This window comes from Geotrypetes seraphini, chromosome 7 (assembly GCF_902459505.1).
Source record: "Geotrypetes seraphini chromosome 7, aGeoSer1.1, whole genome shotgun sequence".
Lineage (NCBI taxonomy): Eukaryota > Metazoa > Chordata > Amphibia > Gymnophiona > Dermophiidae > Geotrypetes > Geotrypetes seraphini.
Window position 1 is genome coordinate 158,205,609 of NC_047090.1, and position 22,210 is coordinate 158,227,818.

Genomic DNA, 22,210 nt, shown 5'->3' on the forward strand with positions numbered 1-22,210 from the left:
TCGACCGCTACTGCTGTTCTAGCTCCTGAGCCTGGTCATGTCATTTCTGCTAGGCTTGAATGGCAACATATCAGGGGTTGCTAGGTGGTGTGGCCACCCTTTCTCCATGTCGGAGCAGGTAGGCACCGCCAACCTCTAGTACACGTTGGACTGTGGGCTACCCTACTGCCACCAAGCACAACTTCTGCCAGAAAGAATGCAGCAGCCATGCAAGTAGATAACAGGAGAAGGCAGCTACATGTGTACCATCTCTGCTAATTCTGGGCAGCAGCTTTCAGTCCATTCTGTAGGCATCTACGGCCTGTCCAAGTCATCAAAGACCAGCTGAATATTATTTCTGCACAATTTTTACATCCAATCAGGAAGAGCTCTTACAACTTGCCAAGCACATATTCTACCTGGCCTAATACAAGCATGTCAGCTCTTGCTCTTTAGAAGGAAGAGTTGCTTCTTGGCAATTGTTTTGTTGTTGTCAGTTTAACTCTGATTTTTTTGTTGTTGTTGTCGTCTAATACATTTCTATGTGGGATAACCATTGTGTAATCTTTACATTTCCCTTTTCAAAGTTTGCCATTGTTATCTATAATTCTGTGCAGCCTAGCAAATTGTTACTATACATACACTTACCAGAGGAGCTATTTTAATCAAGAGGTTTTAGTGAAATAAGCATTTGATGCAAAGGAAAAATGATGTTTGGCCACTACAGGGGTCTTTTACAAAGGCTCACTAGCCAATTTAGCACACTCTAAATATTAGTGTGTGCTAAATGCCAACATGCCCATTATATTCTATGGACATGTTAGCATTTACATGTGCTAATATTTAGCACACGCTAAATCGGCTAGCACGCCTTAGTAAATGAACCCTTAAGTAAATTATAATGTGTACCTAGGAAAATAGTGAATAATTTTCCCAAGAAAAATAAACTGCCACAAAAACTGAAAATGAAGGTCCCTAACACCATCCTAACCTATTTCAGTTTTCTGTATTTTTCCCCAAAGCGAAATATTTCTTTTTTTAACATATTTCAGAAACATAAGAGTTGATAAAATCTTGATTACAAAAAAAATGGAACTTAATATACAAGTTTAAATTAAGCATTACCTGATTCACAGACTATGGAGCCTGGCTTCAGTTCCAACATCATTGTGATTAAGGAAATGTCAGTAGAGTACAGAATTTGGGTTCTATGAGGCAGATTCATAGTCCACAATTCTGGAGTTGGGTGGAGGATATAGACCCATCCCCCTTTGCTGCAGGTCACCTTTGACCCATACCGTTTGCCAATCAGATCTGTAGAATGCCTGATAACTCCGTACTTGGTCTGAGTTTGTGCACCATGTTGGAGTTTTACTGGAAACATTGAGTCATGGCCCAAAAAGACAATAGCTGTATCTCCTTCTTTCATGAACTCCCCATACTCCACAAAACTCATTTTCAAATTTTTGATTAGGAAACCTGAAAAGTAAAACAAGCCCATTGGATTCATTGATTTCAATTATTATGACAGACACATTTTGAACAAAGACACAAATCTATAAAACCAATAATGGACAAAAAAAAAAGAAAATACATTTTACAGTTTCAAGTCATTTCTTCCTAAACCGTTAACAATAATACAGGTTCTCTCTTTTTCAACACACCCAGCAGATGGCCTTGAGACCTTCTGTCAATCTGGGGAATTAAGTATAATATCCTAATTGCTCATGCCTAAAAAGTATACAAAATGTCTGTTATTTCCAGAATAGACAAATAGCAATTTAAAATATGAATTTTCATCTTTTCATTCTTATAAAGTCATAAAACGCAAAAATAATTAACATATATGAATCATAATTAACATATATTTATATTGAAGTTATACAAAGATGACCACTGAAGATTTAGAAGAGTAGTTTTTCGAGATTTGTGATCATATCATAAGTCACTTTCATGAATCAGCCCCCAAATGTAATCTCCCATCATGTTCACATTATATTGTCCTTGGTAGCAGCGTTTGAAGTCCAGAATATCCTGGTGGAAACGCTCACCTTGCTCCTCTAAGTATACTCCCATGTTCTCCTTGAATGTCATCAAGAACATAGACTTTGAGAGACAACCTACAGCCCATTTTACTGTAATTCTTCACCATATTCTCAACCAACTCCACATAAGTTTTTGGCCTTGCTCTGAACCACTACGACAAAGATGTTCCAAGCTGCTTTCTCCTTCCTAGTTAGCTTCCTGGGAAATTCCTTGACTCAAGGATCATCTTTATCTATAGTCCGATGAAGACGATAGATTAGGGAAGATCTCTTGAAAATACTTTAAGGCTGCTGACTCCTTATCTAGAGTTCTGACAAATTGTTTCATTAGGCCCAATTTGATATGCAGTGGTGGCATCAGCTCCTTCCGGTGGGTCCACCAGTGGAAACTATTTGATGATGTTTCTCCCCACAGAGAACACAGTCCACTGTAGTCAGTCCCATTTATGGTAATGCAACTTTGTAACCCTGCTGTCCCAAAAGCAGAGATAGCAGGGAAATGAGATAAAACTGCCTTACAGACCCATTAGGAATGCCATCATTTTGAAGTCTTCAATGAAACTCCCAGACTCATACTTCAAGGTACCTAGTAAGGTCATGATGCTGTTGTAATCTTCTTTGAGGTGTAATGAGTGAGACAGTGAAGAGATGGGTACTTTTTCCTGTTATGGAGCAGCACAGCTTTGATGCTCCTAGATGAGCTATCAATGAAGAGATGCCACTCTTTCGGGTTACAAGCGATTCCAATTGCCTCACACAGACTGGTCACATTTTGGCAGAAGCAGAGCTCATCTTGATGTTTGGATTGTGAGTACCCATACAACACTTCTTCCTCTGCCATCTCCACCCACAGCCGCAGTAAGCCTTACTGTCTGAACTGACATGCAGCAAATAATTTTTTACCGCAGCAGCAAGTGCTGCATGATTGTAGTATTGTTTGCTGTATGGCAATACCCTTTTGCACCTTAGTAAAAAGATCCTTAAGTATACTCAGCTTGGAATCAATCTGGAATGTTCTGCAAAAAAGGTAAATTTCAAAATATTGATGTCCTGTCACAAAAGCAAAGTTTGCGGGGAATGATAACCATTTTCCATACTTTTGTGGCATACGCAATTAAGAAAGAACACTTATTACCCAGGAACAAAAAATAAAATAAAATTTTGTTACATAGTGTCATCAAAGTAAGGGGCTCGCATCCTCTCATTTCAAAATGACTGGTGGTGCCAAAAAATACAAATTACCCCTCCTTGGACACAGTGACAGAGCTCACCGGTTCAAAACCCACAAAACTGGCTCCTATGCATCCTCAATAATTTATATTGTGTCTAAAGTGTATTTGACATCTTATTCACCACTGTTGAATATATATGTATATATAATCACAAAATACAGTAGAAAGCTCACACAGGTACCCAAACCCTGATTTCCAGACAAGAGGGAAAATGACTGTCCCACTGCTTACTCCCTCACACCTGACTTCAGAGCCCCTTTTCTAGTAGTTGCAGGGCACATAAATGGACCAAGGCCTACAAGTACAGGAAGGGATAGCTGCCTTCTCATAGATACCAACAATTCAAAATGGGGGTGCCAAACACCATAAAGGCAGATAAAGAGCATATGGCTTCCCTGCATAGCAGCATCCAGCTCCCCAAAACTGAGCAAGCTACTTCACTGTGTCCAGGAAAAAACCACAATATAATTTTTCAGCATCAGGGGACGATTACATATAAGTTAGGGCTAAGAAACATGCGCATTTGTAATTTTTTTTACTCTATATTGTGACCTATATATTATATACAAAGTAAATTGATGGTTTTCTTTCATGTTAGTCATTCCATGAACACTCGACGGAATAACGCCACGCCGCTAAAAATGCGCAATGTTTTTGTCAGGACTAAATCTCCCTTAAAGTCATGGCTGAAATTTGGCCGCCCTCCACCATATTCATTTCGTTCTTTCGGTCTTCCTCAGTCCCCTCACCTCGCCCGTCCCTTCCTCCCGGCACCGCCAACTCAGAATTCCCGCCCACCAGCGCCAAGAAACGTCCCGGCAAGGCAAGGCAGACCCGCCGAAGTACGGACGCCCGAGAGAGTCAAACTACCCCCGACAGCGTGCGCGACCGCGAGGCGCTGTGCGTCGTCAGACAGAGAGAGAAAAGAAAACAGGCTGGGCGGGGAGAGGGCGGAGGAGAAACGGAGGGAAGACAAAGAGAGAGAGAGAGAGAGGATGAAGTTTAGTTCAGAAGTTGGGGAAAAAAATTGCAGACAGGCAGAGACGAGAAGAGGCACCGATAATATAGCGATCACAAAAAGAGAAAAAAACAAACGATCTTGAACCAGCCAAGAAAAAAGTTTGGAAACTAATTCTTTTTTGTTTTTTTAACATTTTGATGATAGCTGCTCGTTGTAGTTTCCTATTTGAAGTAGTTTGTTCTAACGCCTAGTTGGGTCCTAGAGACAAGCCTGACAGTTTGGAATACATAAAAAGGATGAGGGATATGTACTAAGGTCTGTTAGTGCCCGTAGTTAATAACAGAAAAATTGCGTTAACGGCTCATGGTCATGCGTGTGCGTTATGCATTAATGTACTAAAGTTAGCACGTTTGTATTAGCTTTATCGCAAAAGATTCAATACAGCTGTTCCTGCTGATAAGGGGGGGGGGGAATTGCACGAAAGAGTTGGTGTTCACGTTTATGCATTGTAATGCATGTTGCTTTCTGTGCCCTAGTAGGTACTTTGTATTAAAACTCTTAACGCATGATAGGGGAAAAGAGTTCGTGCGTTATCATATGTCACTAGTCTCCTATAAATTGTTTGCTTGCACGCCTCTAGTGAGGAGGGGCAAATGTGCCCGAATCCTTGAAAGCGCTTATGTCTGATATCTGAAGAAGCAACTTTTGTTATCTCAAAATGATTCTTAAGTTGGTCAAGAAAGGTATTTTACCACTGGCAAATCATTTAACATTGATCAAAAGACAGAAGAGCTCATCTATCCTAAACATTCTGGCATGCTTGGTTTGTGCAGGGCTCATTAAGAGCCTAATTGATCAAGATTTTACACATGTCGGTATTTATGGAGAAGAAAAGTAGCCAGCTTCTAGCTAGAACCCACCTACTCTAGCTGAGTTCATTTTGTGCCCAGAAATGGGAGCAGTTTGTGACAACAATTCATGCCCCATTTTTACTTTAAAAGGCTAGTGAATGAGCACCAGTGCTCCTTCTGGGCACAGATTAGAAGTTGGTAAGGAGAGTCAAATAGATATCTTATATATGTTATGCTAATCAGGTTTTCTATTCCACCTTTACCTATTCAGTTCAAGGTCGGATTACATTACAAGAGGTTGGATCAGTTACCATGCACAGTTTAACATGGACATTCAATAGGGCTGCTAGTACAGGTAGATCATTATAACTATTATGGTAATATAGTTAGGTCATGGTTACAAATACATAGTCACAATATAGTTGCAAGGTAGATCACTGTTGGTTCTTTGTTTTGTCCCAGGAGTTGCATTAGGTAGTTTAGAGGTTGGCTTTTACAATTAACATTTCAGTTACTTCAGGGTTGGCTTCCCCCTGTCTTGGTAAAGAAATGCTTTCAAAAAATTTCTGAACCTGAGATAGTGGTCACAAGATTGTAGTGTAAGTTGGTTCCAGCATTTTGCTAATTGTTATTGGACGGATAAGGTGATTTGCCTGGTAGACTTTATATTGTTGCATGCTGGGAATTTTAAGTGGAAAAGATTTCTGGTGGAATATCTGTTGGAGGCACCCTAGCATAGGACTTCCAACTCTGTTAGGTAGTTGGGAGCATTTCCTCTTAGGCAGTGATGCCTAATTTAAACTTGATAGTGTTATACATGCACAAATATCTTCTATATATCAGTGCTCCAACCTGGACCATGTATGCTTATAAATTTTCTAAAGGAAGCCTCAGCCCCACCACTCCACCGCAAAAGTACTACCTTGCTGCGAGAAGCTTTATGTGGCGCCTCATCATTGGCCGTCCTTGTTTTGTAATGCTTAGTTGTACCATATAATAGCTTTAAATAAATATTTGCATGTTTCAATAAATATAAGTGCTACAATAAAGTGCTTGTGCTTTTGTTATTATATTACTTAGCTTTATATTGTTGAGCTTGATTCACAGCCAAAAACTCAGGAGTCTGACCCGACATGTTTCGCATATAATGCTTTATCAAGGGTCCCCCGAGTGTGCTGTCGTCATCCGACTCCAAAAGTATGAGAGAAAGATGAGTCAAGGTAGTACTTTTGCGGTGGAGTGGTGGGGCTGAGGCTTCCTTTAGAAAATTTATAAGCATACATGGTCCAGGTTGGAGCACTGATATATAGAAGATATTTGTGCATGTATAACACTATTGAGAAATATTTATCTGGACATTTAAATAAGTCAGGCCATTGAAGATCATAATTTAAACTTGAGCCTTGCAATTATGGGCAGCCAATGCAGTTTCAAATAGAAGGGTTGCAGGTGTTCCGATTTCCATATTCCTTATATGAGTCTTACTGCTGCATTTCGAGCTAGTTGTAGATGCGATTTCAATGTTTTAGAGCAAAGAGCTAGTGTTATATCGCAGTAGTCCAGTTGAAATAGGATTAAGAATTGCACTAAAATTCAGAAAGCTCCAGTTTTGAAGTATTTTCTGACAGATCTTAGCTTTCTCATTACAAGGAAAGATTGTTTTTGTTATTGATTGTACATGGCTCTTCATGGATAGGTGGTTATCACTTTCTACTCCTAAGATTCGGGATTGTAGTTCTAATGGAAAGTCTGAGTCATCTGTTGTGATCAGAGCATAGTGTGGGTCAGTTGAGATTCCTAGCCAAAGGAATTTGGTTTTGTTAGTTTGAGATGGTGGGTTAAAGTCCAATTTTTTATGATGTGGACACTTTTTTAAATTTTTTTTTCAGCGGTGAGGGTATTGACTAGTGCATCTGTTACAGGTAAGAGCGGATAGCATAGCTGATTTTAAGAAAGGTTTGGACAAGTTCCTGGAGGAAAAGTCCACAATCTGTTATTGAGAAAGACATGGGGGAAGCCACTGCTTGCCCTATATTGGTAGCATGGAATGTTGCTACTCTTTGGTTTTTTGCCAGGTACTAGTGACCTAGATTGGCCACCGTGAGAACGGGCTACTGGGCTTGATGGACCATTGGTGAAATGTTGTATTTGTGCAAGATCTAGGTCAACTCCAAAGGATTACATTAGGAGATTGAACACTGATGGTGAAAGTGGGGATCCTTGGGGGACCCTGCTGGGAGAGTGCCAGCTACCAGAAAGTTCACCATCTTTACATACCACATAGTGCCATGTGGTTAGGTAACCTTGGAACCAGGATAGGACTGGGCCCGCAAGATCCAAAATATCTCAGACATTTGATAGGTCTACTAGGTTGAATGCGCTGCTTAGATCAAATTGGATTACGAATGTGCTGTGAACCTTGCTTAAGTAGTTCTTTGCCATACGTTACTAGTGCCATGACCATTGTCTTGGTGCTTTGATTTTTCCCTCAATCTCAATTGTGAAGGATATTAGCAACATAAATAGCATTCAAGTTGTTCTGTGACGTAGCCCTCCATCATTTTGATGAATAGGGGACGGAAGCTACTGGTTGATAGTTGGTCACATCAGAGGGGGGCTTAGTTTTGGGTTCTTGGGGATGGGCGTTAAGATCATTCCTCCTCCTGATTTGGGGAAAAGGCTGGTTTTTAGGTGATAGTTGAGCCACTGGGTTATTTTTCCTATCCTGAGTTTTAAAAAAATGCTCATGGGAACCAGGATAGAAGGTAACTAGGCTAATGATGATCTCTCAAAGAGGGATTCTTGGCAGACAACTTTCCATGAGATGGAATTCATTATCTGCCTCATTTAATTATGTATCAGGCTAGTTGTTACTTTTTTTTAGATTTACAGATGTCAACAACATCTGTAACTTAATGACGTATGCTTAAGACATGATGACAGTATGATATAAAGGCAAGAAAGTGTATGTTAATCACTTTAATATCCTCCCATAGAATATACTGGAGAAAAGACCAGCACCAAAATGTATATAGACAATACCTTGTTACGCACCAAAATATACTTGTAATGGTTTTTTAGCAAGGTACTTAGTATAAAAAGCTGCTAATGTAAAAGAATGTACAATTTCACTTAAAACCGTGACATAAGATCTATTCTCTGCTGCTCACTCAGAGGTAGTAAGCCCAAAATTAAATTTCCAAGTTATTATTTAAACCAGCTATATTGCTTCTCATGACTACATCCTCTGGCTACAAATTTTACAGCTTAACGGTATATTCACTAGAACAGTGGTTCCCAACCCTGTCCTGGAGGAACACCAGGCCAATCGGGTTTTCAGGCTAGCCCTAATGAATATGCATGAGAGAGATTTGCATATGATGGAAGTGATAGGCATGCAAATTTGCTTCATGCATATTCATTAGGGCTAGCCTGAAAACCCAATTGGCCTGGTGTTCCTCCAGGACAGGGTTGGGAATCACTGCACTAGAAAACAGTTTTCTTAAATTGGCTTTAAATGTTTCCAGATACAGGTACAACCAAAGGAAAGTGGGAGAGAAACGGTACATAATGAAGCCTGGGACATAATGAAGTTTCTGTTGGATGCAATCTGTTGTTGTAATTTAAAATGTATAAAATAAGCAAAATATCTTGTGGCTCTTTCCAGACCCGACACGGTCCGTGTTTCGGCTTCAAAGAAAAGTTCTGCCTCAGGGGTATAGATGGTCATCCAGTAGATGTCGCAAAAGCACTTCAACATCTATGTCTCGCTGCGTAAGTGGCTGGCAAGAAAGCTAAAAATGAGAACTGTATCTAGGTAAAATATCACTCGAATGCTGCAGTTTCGGAAATCGGAGCCATGCGGCATTCGAGTGATATTTTGGTTATTTTATATGTTTTAAATCAGGGCTGCCCAAGTCCGGTCCTCGAGATCTACCGGCAGGCCAGGTTTTCAGAATATCCACAATGCATATGCATGAGAGAGATTTGCATACCAAGAAGGCAGTGCAGGCAAATCTCTCTCATGCATATGCATTGTGGATTAAATTATAATAACAGACTATATCAAATAAAAACTTGATTATATCCAAGGCTGATGTGTACCGTTTCTCTTCCACTTTCCATTTGTTATATAATTATCATAGGTTGATTTGCCTTGTTTTGTGGATTACACCAGATACAGGTACAGCACCAATTCTCCAGTAATGGATTTAGTGGTGTAGTGAGGGAGGTAAGCACCTGGGGCGGTGATGCCCTGCATTGCCACAGCAAGGGCCCCAACTCTTCTCCATCGCTTGAGCACCCCCCACCCTCGCATACCTTTTGAAATGTTTGCTGGTGCAAGCAGCATCTTCCACCTGCTGCTCCCGTGACCAGGAAGTGATGTTAGAAGGGAGCTGAGGCCGGCACAAACAGGAAGTGGAAGAATCTATTTGTGCTGACGAATGTTTAAGGAGGTCTTTTAAATACCTGTTTTTTCTTTTGGGAGAATGTTTAAGGAGGTGCATGTGGGGAGTGGGAGAGAAGCTGGCACTCCTGTGAAGATGGCACCTGGGACAATGCACCCTCCCCCACTTACGACGCCACTAAACCGATGGTCCAGTACCTACTTTAGTCTGGCGGCAAGCAGCATCTACATCCTGCTGCTTGCGCCAGCCTCGGCTCTCCCTCCGATGCGACTTCTGGTCCCGCAACCAGGAAGTGACATTAGAGGGACAGCCAAGGCTGGCGCGAGAAGCAGATTGCAGATGCTGCTCACCGCCGGCAAATATTTAAAGAGGTATGGGGAGAGGGGAAGCGGAGAAGTGCCAGGGTTAGAGCGTGATCCTAAAGATGAACACTGTTGGTTTGGCAAAACAGTTAATCTGGCAAGGGTTTGGAACCTCAGTAGTTTACCTGTAGTTTCATGGAGCGGCCCTTGGTTCTAAAAGTAAATATCCATGTCTTATTAATTTGCTTCACAGCACTCAAGGTTTTATAAACTTCTATCATATCCCCTCTCAGCCATCTCTTCTCCAGCTGAAGAGCTCTAACTTGTTTAGCTTTTCTTCGTAAGAGATTTATTTGTAACATTTGGATTTTTGTTGCCTTTCTTTGGTTTGTTTGTTTTTTTCCTAGTTCAGCTATATATATTTTTTATTTTTGAAAGATGGAGCACCCTCGCTACTCAAGATGGCGATTGCACCGTGGATTTGTACAGAGACGTTGCAATATTATCAGCTGTCTCAGATGCCTCTCGTTGATGACATTTTAACAGTTTAAACAGACCTTGAGAGGATGGATGGTGCTCCTCGGACTCCCTCGTCTGAGCCACCGACCTGGCTGCTCAGCACTGAGCAACCAGCACCTTAAAGTGAGCCGGTCTCCCTGCTGCCTCCAACATGGCTGGCTGTGGGATAACCAGTGCCATGTGATTATGCTGGCACAATGATCCCTTTAGTAGTGTCAGGAGCTGCAATAGCTTCTTTCTTTCCTCTCCCCCACCATTCTTCCAACTCTCTTCCTGTTCTCATGATGCGGAAGGACACGGTAGTGACAACACGGCAGTAACCCTTCTTGCTGGATACCTTGAGTGACTGCACAAGATGTACATTTCAAAACTAGTCCTGCCTCCAGCGTTACAGCAACCCTGAAGCCTAGCCTGGCAGAAGAAAATGGTAAGTGAAAGTATAAAATGACACGGGGACAAATTTTCCCCCGCCCCCGTCTTTCTGTTCCCTTCCTGACCTACCGACTCCTGATTATGTCTCTTTTGTCTCCCCCTTGTGGTATGTTCCTATCCTAACGGGGCCGTAACTTCAACATCTGCTGCCCTACCAGTAATGCCATTTATGATCAAGTCCAGGATTGCAGTTCCTCTTGTTGGTTCTCCTACCATTTGTTCAAGGAAGCAATCTCCTAACATTTCAAGGAATTTCAACTCCCTTCCGCAGTTTGACGTTGCCAATTCCCAGTTGATCCCCGGAAAGTTGAAGTCTCCCATGATCGTCGTATTTCCCAATTTAAATCTACGATTTATTTCCTCCATCATTTCCTGGTCTGTTTCTTCAGTCTGTCTCGGGGGACGATAATAAAGTCCAATTTGTGTGTCTGCTTCCTTTTGTCCAGAAATCTTTATCTAGAGTGACTCTGGTTTACCATTTGCTTCTGTCTCTCCTTCTCTAACAGACTCTATTTCTTCTTGGACATACAGGGCAATACCTCCCCCTTTTTGCCCAATCCTATCTCTTCTGTAGAGTTTATATCCTTTCAACGCTGTGTCCCATTCATTCTCTTCATTCCACCATGTTTCTGTTATTCCTATGATACCCAGTTGTTTTCTTTTTGCTAATTCTTCCAGCTCGCCCATTTTGTTTCCTAAGCTTTTGGCATTCATGTACATACATTTAATTTCTGTTCGTGCTGCTTTACTGGATTTAGTGGTTCTCCCATCCTTTTTTGTATCCATTTGATCTTTTTCCTCGGCTCTTGTAGCGTCCTCATTTTTTGCCCTAAATTAGTGTGGTTGCTTGAAGATTCCTCTGCTCTTGTAGTGTCCTCATGTTCTTGCCCTATATTAGTGTGGTTGCTTGAAGATGCTTCCTCAGGATAGCCAGGTGTCCGGGCCATCGACCGATTGTCGACTGTCAGCTTTCCCCTGTTTTCTAGTTTAAAGACTTTTCAATGGACTTCTTTATGTTCTCAGCCAGGACTCTCGCTCCCAGGTCAAAAAACTCCATGGAAAAGGTGACCTGGGATGTGTTTTGTATGGCAGTTTATAACTGAACATATAGTTTCTTGGTTGTTTCCTTGAAACACTGAGGTCTTTTTCTCCATGTTAGTTACTTGCCTTTCAGCCTGTTTCCTTCCACTATTAGCAGCTTTATTCTGAATATTTGTTGGTTTTTTTTTTGATAATATTAAAAATACCAACCACTACCATAAAAAAGTTTTAAAGCAGATTACAGGAAATCAATATATCACAGACAATGATCACAAGATTCAATAACAGAAAACTTTTTAATAGATATCTTCAATTGTTACAAAAAAAAAAAATGTAGAAAGATTAAGAGCTCCTTTTACGAAGGTGTGCTAAGCGTTTTAGCGCATGCACCGGATTAGCGCGCACTAGCCAAAAATCTACCGCCTGCTCAAAAGGAGGTGGTAGCGGCTAGTGCGTGCGGCAATCTAGCGTGCGCTATTCCGCACGTTAAGACTCCAAGGAGTCCCAAGTTTTTAACACACTTGGTAAGATAAAGATTTCTCTAATATTTTCTTGTATTGCACACCAAAGAAGGAAGGAAAAAAAATCTCCCGTGACATATCCCTGCACATGAGGAGTTGGAATGTAAGAGTAAAAGCTCAGTAAATATTCTGGGCTTGTACAATCAAATAATCTAAATATCAAACATACTAGTTTAGATTTAATGCGGGCCTGCAAGGGAAGCCAGTGTAATTTACCCAAACCTTTTACAAAGCTCCACTGGCAGCTGCTGCTGCTGTAATTGTTCCGAAGGCCACAGGGAATTAATGGACGTCTGAGTGTTTGCCCACGTGGCTTTGTGAAAGAAGCCCTTAATCACTGATGACATCACCCTATCAAATTTCTTGAGATGAAAGATCATTTTGCCAGCAGTAATTCGAAACATCTGAAGTTCAGAAAGCAGTTAGGGAAGAGAGAACAATATACTCCCATTACAATAATCTAAAGTACAACCTAATCGGTGGATCGAACCAGAATAACAAAATGTTTCTTAGAGAATGAGGAACGTATATTACAAAGCTGTTTGAGTTTAAAAAGGTTTGCACGATCACCTTGACCTGAGGTTCCAACCACAAGTTGTATCCAAATAAACTCCTAGCGCCTTTACAATGCGCTCCACTTTTGTAGAAAAAGCTGTCTGACAAAAGACAGAACTTCTGGAATAGAATTTTCATGCTGATGTAACCAGAGTAACTTGGACTTTTCTTTCTTAAGCTTAAAGCCATGAATAATACTATAATCCTCAACCGTAGTAAAATAGTTTATTATCTACCATACCAATAATTATAAATGATCTCCCAACAAGCTGCTAAGACCTGTTGCGTCTATCTCTTCAGTATCGCCAAAATTCACCCCTTCCTGTCTGACCACACTACCCGGACCCTTGTCCAAGCTCTCGTAACCTCACACTTAGATTACTGCAATCTACTCCTAACTGGTATCCTGCCGTGTCGCCTCTCCCCCTTGCAATCTGTGCAAAACTCTGCTACATGACTCATCTTCTACCAACCTCGCTACGCTCATGTCACCCCTCTCCTTAAGTCACTTCACTGGCTCCCTATCTGCCATCAAATACAGTTCAAGATCTTATTGCTGACCTACAAGTGTGTCCATTCTGCTGCCCCTCAATATCGCTCCTCACTTCTCTCTCCTTATACACCGCCCAGAGAACTCTGTTCCTCAGATAATGATAATAATAATAACTTTATTTTTCTATAACGCCATAATCTTGCGATAAGTCACTCTTAACATTGCCCTTCTCCTCCACTGCCAATTCCAGACCATTCCTTTAGCTGCCCCCTATGCCTGGAAATTACCTGAGTTTGTCCGTCAAGCCCCATCCCTTGTTTAAAAGCAGACTGAAAACCCACCTTTTTTTGATATAGCTTTCAATCCTTAACCCTACTCCTCTGCCCTCCAACCCAGCCCACTGATTAACTGTTCCCTTTAACTGTATCCATGACATCCTGTTTGCCTTTGGGAAGCAAAACTGAGATTATGATGTCATAATGCCTCATTCCACCAATAAGAGCCAACCTCATCAGTGATATCACAATGGCTTCATTGTCCTGTACTCCCCTCTGCCTTTCAACCCAGCCAGCTGATTAACCGTGCCCCTTAACTGTATCCATGATATCCTGTTTGTCGCTCGTCTGTTTAGATTGTAAGCTCTTTCGAGAAGGGACTGTCATCTTTGTGACTCTGTACAGTGCTGTGTGCGTCTGATAGTGCTATAGTAGTAGTGTGAAAAGTTTCAGTGTTTGGGAAGCAGAGCTGAGCTTGTGATGTCATAATGCCTCATTCCACCAATAATAGCCAACCTCATCAGTGATGTCACAATGGCTTCATTGTCCTGTACTCCCCTCTGCCCTCCAACCCAGCCAGCTGATTAACCGTTCCCCTTAACTGTATCCATGACATCCTGTATCCATGACATGACTGGGAGACAGCAGTCTTGAGAGAGACTTGGGTGTGATGGTGGATGAATCACTGAAGCCATCTGCACAGTGCGCAGCAGCCTCGAAAAAAGCCAACAGGATGCTGGGCATCATAAAGAGGGGCATAACAACCAGGACGCGGGAAGTCATCATGCCATTGTATCGAGCGATGGTGCGTCCGCATCTGGAATACTGCGTTCAATATTGGTCGCCGTACCTCAAGAAGGACATGGCGGTACTTGAGAGAGTCCAAAGGAGAGCAACGAAACTGGTAAGAGGGCTGGAACACTGCCCATACGCTGAGAGGTTGGATAGGCTGGGACTCTTCTCTCTGGAAAAAAAGGAGGCTCAGGGGAGATATGATAGAGACCTTCAAGATCATGAGGGGCATAGAGAGGGTGGATAGGGACAGATTCTTCAGGCTGAAGGGGACAACAGGTACGAGGGGGCATTCGGAGAAACTGAAGGGAGATAGGTTCAAAACAAATGCAAGGAAGTTTTTTTTCACGCAAAGGGTCGTGGACACTTGGAATGCGCTACCGGAGGAAGTGATCAGGCAGAGTACGGTACAGGGATTCAAACAGGGATTGGACGAATTCCTGAGGGATAAAGGGATCGTGGGATACTGAGGGAGGAGCTGGGATGTAACACAAGTATAGAAAGCTAATAAGTATAGAAACCCAACCAGGTCGTGCATGCGCAAGACCGGAGGGTTAGGACTTCGATGGGAAGATGGGACTTCAATGGGAAGCCAAGGAGGCAGGGGAGCCCCTTCTGGTGATTCAGACAGGTCGTGACCTGTTTGGGCCGCCGCGGGAGCGGACTGCTGGGCAGGATGGACCTATGGTCTGACCCGGCGGAGGCACTGCTTATGTTCTTATGTTCTGTTTGTCTGTCTTGCCTGTTTAGATTGTAAGCTCTTTTGAGCAGGGACTGTTTTCTTACTCTGTGACTGTGTACAGCGCTGCGTGCGTCTGGTAGCGCTATAGAAATAATTAATAGTAGAAAGAGATATGTTGTGCTTCAGGTCTTTTCTAATGGGTTTAGTAGTTCAGGAATGGGGTTTCTTGAGTGCCGCTTGGATATGGGTAGCATTTTATATATGAAGATGTTCAGATGGCATGTGAATGAATAGGAATGAGGGACATGTGGGCTGCGTGAGAATGCTAGGCTAGTTTGTCTGGTGGGTGAGATCTGGAAAGCTCTTTAAAATCTGCAACAAAAGGCTGCCAAACTAGTACCTTGAGATCTCTGTTCAGGAATATGAAAAAGTTAAAGGACAGGTGATGACACCATGAAAGGGAAAGAAAATCATTTACACAGATGTTTGCCCATAGAAGGTAATGGGAATTGTGCAGCAAATTAAAAAAAAAAAAAAAGTGCCTTCCAAACTCATTCCTGCAAAAGGCAGGAGTATATTCAGGGTGGACCAAAAGTAGGTATAAGATATGTAGTTAGTTATCCTCCCTTTTACAAAACCTTAGTGCGGTTTTTAGCGCCAGCCTTAGTGGTAACAGTTCCGATGCTCATATGAACGTCGGAGCTCTTACTGCTGCGGCTGGCACTATGACTTTGTAAAAAAAAGGGGGGGGGCTAGTTAGTTTTATATCCCGTCCTCCCCAGAGAGCTCAGAATGGGTTACAGTTTAACATTCACAGTGTTACAATATAGTATTACATAGGGCTGCAACCTCTCCAACTCCACACGAGTGCTGAGGTGTAAACAAAATATGCAAAAAAGACTTTTTCTCTTTTTTTTGAAAGGTCTTTGCTCACGCATGCTGTCTAACACCAGCTCTGGTAGAATGCGCATTGCAAAATAGAAAATAAAATTATTTTTTTCTATCTTTTGTTGTCTGGTCATTTTATTATTCAAATCATGTTGGTTCCAAGCCCTGGTTTCTGTTTGTCTTCTGTTAACTCGCTAACCAGGGTCTCCTACTCATTTGATGTTTTCTTCTTTCTCTATGCTCATCACCATCCATCTTCCATCTCTGGACCATCCCTTCCACAGCCATAGTCAACATTTCTCTCCCTCTGTCTACCATCTGTTTCTCTCCCTGCCTTGTGACCGGGATCAAACCTCTCTATTCCCATCCATTCAGCATCTCTCCCTTCCTCCTCTCCATTATTATGTGCAACATTTCTTTCCCCATCCACCATATCTCCCTGCCCTCCATCCTGTGTCCAACATTTCTCTTTCTCTCTTCTCCATGCATGTCTCCCTCCCCTCCACCATATGCAGGATTTATCCCTCTCACTCCTTTCTACCTCTTTGCTGCACTCCGTTCCTCTCCTCCACCACATGTCCAACAATTCTTCTCTCCCCTCCCCCTTATTCTTTATTTATTTTTATTGTACAGGTATTAAATAGGTATAATACACTACTGAACAATCAAGAACACTGGCGTAGCAAGGGTGAGAGGCGCCAGGGGCAGTGGCACCCCTCTCAGGCCCTTTTCTTCAACCCGCACCCCCACCTGCTCCTTCCTTGCCGCCTCCTGCCACATGCATGCGCCCCTTCCCCCATACCTCTGTAACATTCCCAGTGCAAGCAGCAACCCCAACCTGCTGCTCTCGCCAGCATCGATTCTTCCTCTGATGTCATTTCCTAGGTGCGGGTCCAGGAAGTGACACCAGAGGAAGAGCAGATGTTGGCACGAGTAGCAGGTTGGTGTTGTTTTTGTTGGGCATGTTAAAGAGGTAACGAGGGAAGGAGCAGGGGGTGGCGGAGAGGAGGGGGGTGCCCCCACCAAGATGGCACCCGGGGCAGACTGCCCCCTCCCTTACTGATAAAAAAAAGCAAAACGATGTAACTGATACAAAAACTTCACACAAATGTTATTCATGACACCTGTAAAATAAAAAGAAAGAGTGAATAAATACTGTTTACCTACTTTTGGCCCACCCTTTATATTTGGGATGGAGGTCATGGTCAGTTTCAGGTGGAATGCTGAATAAAACCAACTGACAGAGGCCTATTAATAATACAGAGTTTCTGCAGCTGTAGTAACTACATATTTCTGGGATCATTTCTATAGGTTGTGACTTTCTGGGATCATTTCTATAGATTGTGACTGGAGAAATGTTTTCATAGTTTTAGGTATCTCCACCTTGGAAGAAGCAATAGTAAAACATGAACTGGAGTTTGTGACCTATGTACATGGGACCTGGCTTGGGCCAGTGTTGTAAACAGGATATTGGGCTTGACGGACCTTCAGTCTCAGCATGGCAATTCTTATATCCTTTGTTCATGGGTTGGCTTGTGTCAATTTTTGTTGCTTTTGAGTGTTCATGACATCGCAATCTTCAGTTGTTATCCATAAGATTCCTCAATATATGACCTACTTTTTTCGACCCCTGAGGAAGGAGTGTTTCTTCGAAACACAGACCGTGTCAGGTCCGGGTTCTTACCCTCTTGTATATAAACTGTTTTATGTTCATTAAAGACTTGGGGCTTAGCGCTAATTTGCCGGCCGCGCTAGCCGGTACCGCCTCCTCTTGAGCAGGCTGTAGTTTTCCAGCTAGCGCGGGGGTTAGCGCATGCTAAAAATGTGCACGCGGCTTCGTAAAAAGAGCCCTTAGCGTCTTGTACCCCATTCCTGCAGTTTCTTCTTTGTTCCATGGACCTTCCTGGACTTAGCCCTGTGCCTTTTTAAATTCTGGGATGGAGGTCAGTTTGCAGGAGAGTCAGTTCAAGAGTGGTACTGTTCATCCCAATGTATCCCAATATCATTTAGCCAACACCAATTATCTTCCTAATTAATCCTTTCACATAGCTATCATTTGGGGAAACCCACATATTTGCCCAAAGGCCATTGAAAACTGCAGGGTGGGGAGAAAGACTTCAAAATGGAGCTGAAAAGGCACATTGAGATGTGGAGGCATACGGCTTTTATGACCTGAAAAGGTTGGAACTGAATGTTTACATTTTTAGATCTAATAAAAACAAAATTTAAGAAGGCACATTGAGGCACCAGGCTAAATCCAAAGGCTTATTACATACGAAGGTCCATTACATAATGTAGCATTTATTGAATACCCAGAGCAGCAAAGGTTGACACAAACCAACCCCATGAACCAAGGATATATGGTCCACAAACTCCAATTCATGTTTTGCTATAGCTTCTTCCAAAGTGCAGATGCCCCAAAAGATGAAAAGTGCAGTTTTGATGTCAAGCTTACTGTCAGTTGGTTTTACTCAGCATTCCACCCTGAACTGAGGCCAAGACAGTTCTTATTTAAATTTGAAGAGTGCATGCATTCTTAATTAAAACCAACAATAAATTGTAAGGCCTGTGAAAAGTCACTTTGTTAATATAACCAGTTATTGTCAGCAGAACTGCTAAGTAACTTACTAACTCATAGTTAATATTTTAAACACTTCTGTCAACAGCTTGCTCAGCAGTCTCTCTGCTTTCTTTGCTATTTTGGGGGGTACTGGGTAGGGTTTTGGGGGGGCTTTCGAGGTGGGTGGTGTGTTTGCACTTGGGAGTGGCTAGGGGTGGGGTTTATTTGAAAAATTGTTTTGTTGTACTTTTGGTGTTCTCGACCTTGGTTTTGTGTATTTGCTGATTGTACATCAATAAAACATGATTTACACTAAACACTTCTGTCAGCTTTGAAAACAAGTTATATTACCTTAATATTTGTATTTTTTTAGTGATACAAATTAGCAACCAACTTTTCCTCTGAGTGTTAAAACAGATCTAACAAACTATGTTTCCACATTTCTTTACCAAAAAAATTCAGTTGTAATACTTATTTACTCTTGGTAAAATACATTGAGAATGTTATACCCTGTTAGTAGAAGAACAGTGCTTATCTGCACTGGCATCTGCTGGCTTCTGAAGGGAGGCGTGGCCTAGTGGTTGAGCTGCTGCCTCACCACCCCAAGGCTGTGGGATCAAATCCCCATGCTGCTCCCTGTGACCCCGGGCAAGCCAGCCAGTCCTCTATTGCAAAATAAATACCTGTGTATATATATATATATATGTAAACAACTTTGAATGTAACCAGAAAAAAAAGCAGCATACAAGTCCCATTCCCTTCACCTTGAAGTCTGAACAGCGCCCCCTAATCTCATGGCACTGCATAGCAGTTCAGACTTCAAGCTGTCCCTTTTAACCCTTTCAGGACCAAGGGACATATTTGTCCCATAACTTTAAAATCCTATAAATTTTGATTGGGATAGTCTACAGTTCTAAATTTGATATGTACGGATTCCATATGATACTGCCTTTATGTAAACAAACTGGTTCCGACATTCATTCATTAGCGTCGTTGCCAGATTGACGAGAAGATTCACTTGCCACACTGTCCATAAGCCAGAAGTTTGATTTTTTTAAAAAAAAATAATGATATTTCACCAAAAAAATCAATTTTTTGGCATCTGCAAGCCCTTTTTACCATAAAAATGTCGTCAAAACCACAAAAATTGGCCTACGATCCTTATGGTCCTGAAAGGGTTAAAAAAAAAAAAATAGAGAAAATGCTGTCATCTATAGACTAGGGAAGAGAGGGAATCTAGGGGGCCTATGAGATGTAAATTTTGCCACATAGGGGGTGTGCAATTTGTAAATCTAGCTCTGGATTTTGAAGGAAGGGCTCAGAACTTGCTAACCCCCCAGGGCAAATCACAAACCACTCTGTTTACATAAAGGAATGCTGGAATACTTATTTTTGGGAAGTGCAGCATTTCTCAATTCAGACATACCTTAATAAAATACTGCACTTTAGCTAGGAAAATGGAGTAGTTAAGTATGCAGCTCAACTAATTTGACATTGAAATTTTTTTTATTTATTTTTTTTCATTATTTGCTCACTCCTTTTTCAGCAGTACATAGCTCAAGGTGAATTACAGGAATTTCCCTGTCTCCAGAGAGCTTACAATCTACTTTGTTGTACTTGGAGGACCAAACTGTAACAAGATATTGTTGCCTGGAAAAGGGACAGTGGTGAGCTGATCACTAGTTAGAGCAGGGGTAGGGAACTCCGGTCCTCGAGAGCCGTATTCGAGTCGGGTTTTCAGGATTTCCCCAATGAATATGCACGAGATCTATTTGCATGCACTGCTTTCAATGCATATTCATTGGGGAAATCCTGAAAACCCAACTGGAATACGGCTCTCGAGGACCGGAGTTCCCTACCCCTGAGTTAGAGCTTCCCAGCTAGGATAACCATAGGGCTCCAGGAAAAGGAGTACTGCTCTGTTGTAGTTCCTTCCTATTTCTCCTACTGTAAACCGTGTCAAGCTCTACGAATGTGGAGATGATGCGGTATACAAACCTAAGGATTAGATTAGATTGAGACATCTGGGTTTTACTTCTATTGAAAGCAATGGAAGTAAAACCCAGATGTCTCAATCCGTCCTCCTTTTTCTGGAGCCATATGGTAACCCTAATCCCAGCAGAGATCCAGAAGGTGCAAACTGCAACAGGTAGTTATTACAGCTGCAGAAACTCTGTATTATTAATATCCAAACCACAATTTCAAGTAGGTTAACCTATAGGTAGTTTCAACAGTCCAGTGATAAATATTCTGACTTCATTTGTATAAACATAAGAATTACCATACTGTGTCAGACCAAGGGTCCAGCCAGTGTCCTGCTAACAACAATGGCCTGTCCAGGTCACAAGCACCTGGAAGACTCTCCCAAAACAGCACAATTCCATCTTAATCTCAAAGATAAACTGTAGCTTTACCCAGGTCTACCTTAATAATTGTTTAAGGGGGGGGGGGGGGAGTCCTCCTGGTTTAAATCCAGCTAAATTAACTACTTTTACCATCTGCTCCTACAATGAGTTTCAGAATGTAACTACCGGTATGTCCTTGACTATGTTTATGTTAAAGACTTCAGGGAAAAAGTGATCTATTGAGATCACATGGCAACTGTATTTTTAAACGATGTGTCAACGTAAAATGTGTATTTCTGGTTTGTAGAGCAATAATCAGGAGTCGGCAGGTCAGGAAGGGAACAGAAAGACGGGGAAGGGGGAAAACTTGTCCCCGTGTCATTCTACTTTCACTTACCATTTTCCTCTGCCAGGCTAGGCTTCAGGGTTGCTGTAACGCTGGAGGCAGGACTAGTTTTGGAATGTACATCTTGTTGAAGGAAGTTGAATTTAGAGGCTTAATTATAATGCGGGCTGACGGTGACAGCCTTCCTGAATTTGTCCAGGCCCAAGGTCAAAACCTTAGAGAGAGCTGCCAGCTAACTGCGGGCTATGAACGGCTTCAGAATCAGCCTCAGCCATGTTTTCCATTGGGCCACTGACCCGGAATCGTTTGGGAAAACTTGCTTCCTTTCCCCCATTGCAGCCGGCATGGAAAGTGGAAGACTAGCCTAGTGGTTAAACTGGATCAGGCCACAAGCAGGGGGTCAAATTCTTCTCACTATACCTCTTGTGACCTTGAGTAAGTCACTTAACCTTCTATTGAAAACTCCCATGGTAACCCATTTCCGGCAGGGTAATACCCACTCTAATACAAATAAAGTCAGATTTAGAAATGAGTCGTTAAATTCCAGTTCCAAGTACTTTTTTTTTTTTTTACAAAAATGGCCACTGACTAATTTTATGTTCATTGCTCAGTTTCAGAGTATCAAAGCTTTTCTCGTTCTGAATTCTGTAGTGTTAAAGCAAGACGTCAAGCTTCAGAGAAGCTAGAGTTTAAATTATTAAGAAGAACAGACTCGGTTTCCCTGCTATACCTTTCCAATAATTGCAGTCTATGACCCTAAGAGAACATGGGAACAGAAATTAGTGGTAGGCACAAAAAAAAGAGAGAGAAAAAAAAGTCTGAGAGATTGTGGTCATCTTAACAAAGGGGATCACACTCATTTATAACGGACTAAAACACCTAGGAATAAAGGTCAACCAGAAAGCTGTAGGTGACCTTAATTTCTACCTTTCCAAAGTTGACTAACAGGCAACCAAGTCGTTCAATCAGGGCTTGAGAAATT

At 42.0% G+C, this 22,210-nt stretch overlaps 1 protein-coding gene across 3 annotated transcripts in view; it reads right to left on the reverse strand.

Annotated features, from left to right (window-relative positions):
• TRMT61A (tRNA methyltransferase 61A) overlaps positions 1-21,466 on the reverse strand; it is a 60,338-nt gene extending 38,872 nt beyond the window's left edge. The window contains exons 1-2 of one of the 3 annotated variants that reach the window (XM_033951601.1): positions 21,280-21,466; positions 1,105-1,458 (exon numbers count right to left, since the gene is read on the reverse strand). In XM_033951601.1, the coding sequence (XP_033807492.1) occupies positions 1,105-1,435 (331 nt within the window). In that variant the 5' untranslated portion in view covers positions 1,436-1,458; positions 21,280-21,466. Of the gene's footprint in view, positions 1-1,104; positions 1,459-3,823; positions 3,970-4,005; positions 4,206-21,279 lie in introns of those variants that run through there. The other 2 variants (XM_033951600.1, XM_033951602.1) reach the window with 2 other exon arrangements.
• Positions 21,467-22,210: the final 744 nt, after the last annotated feature.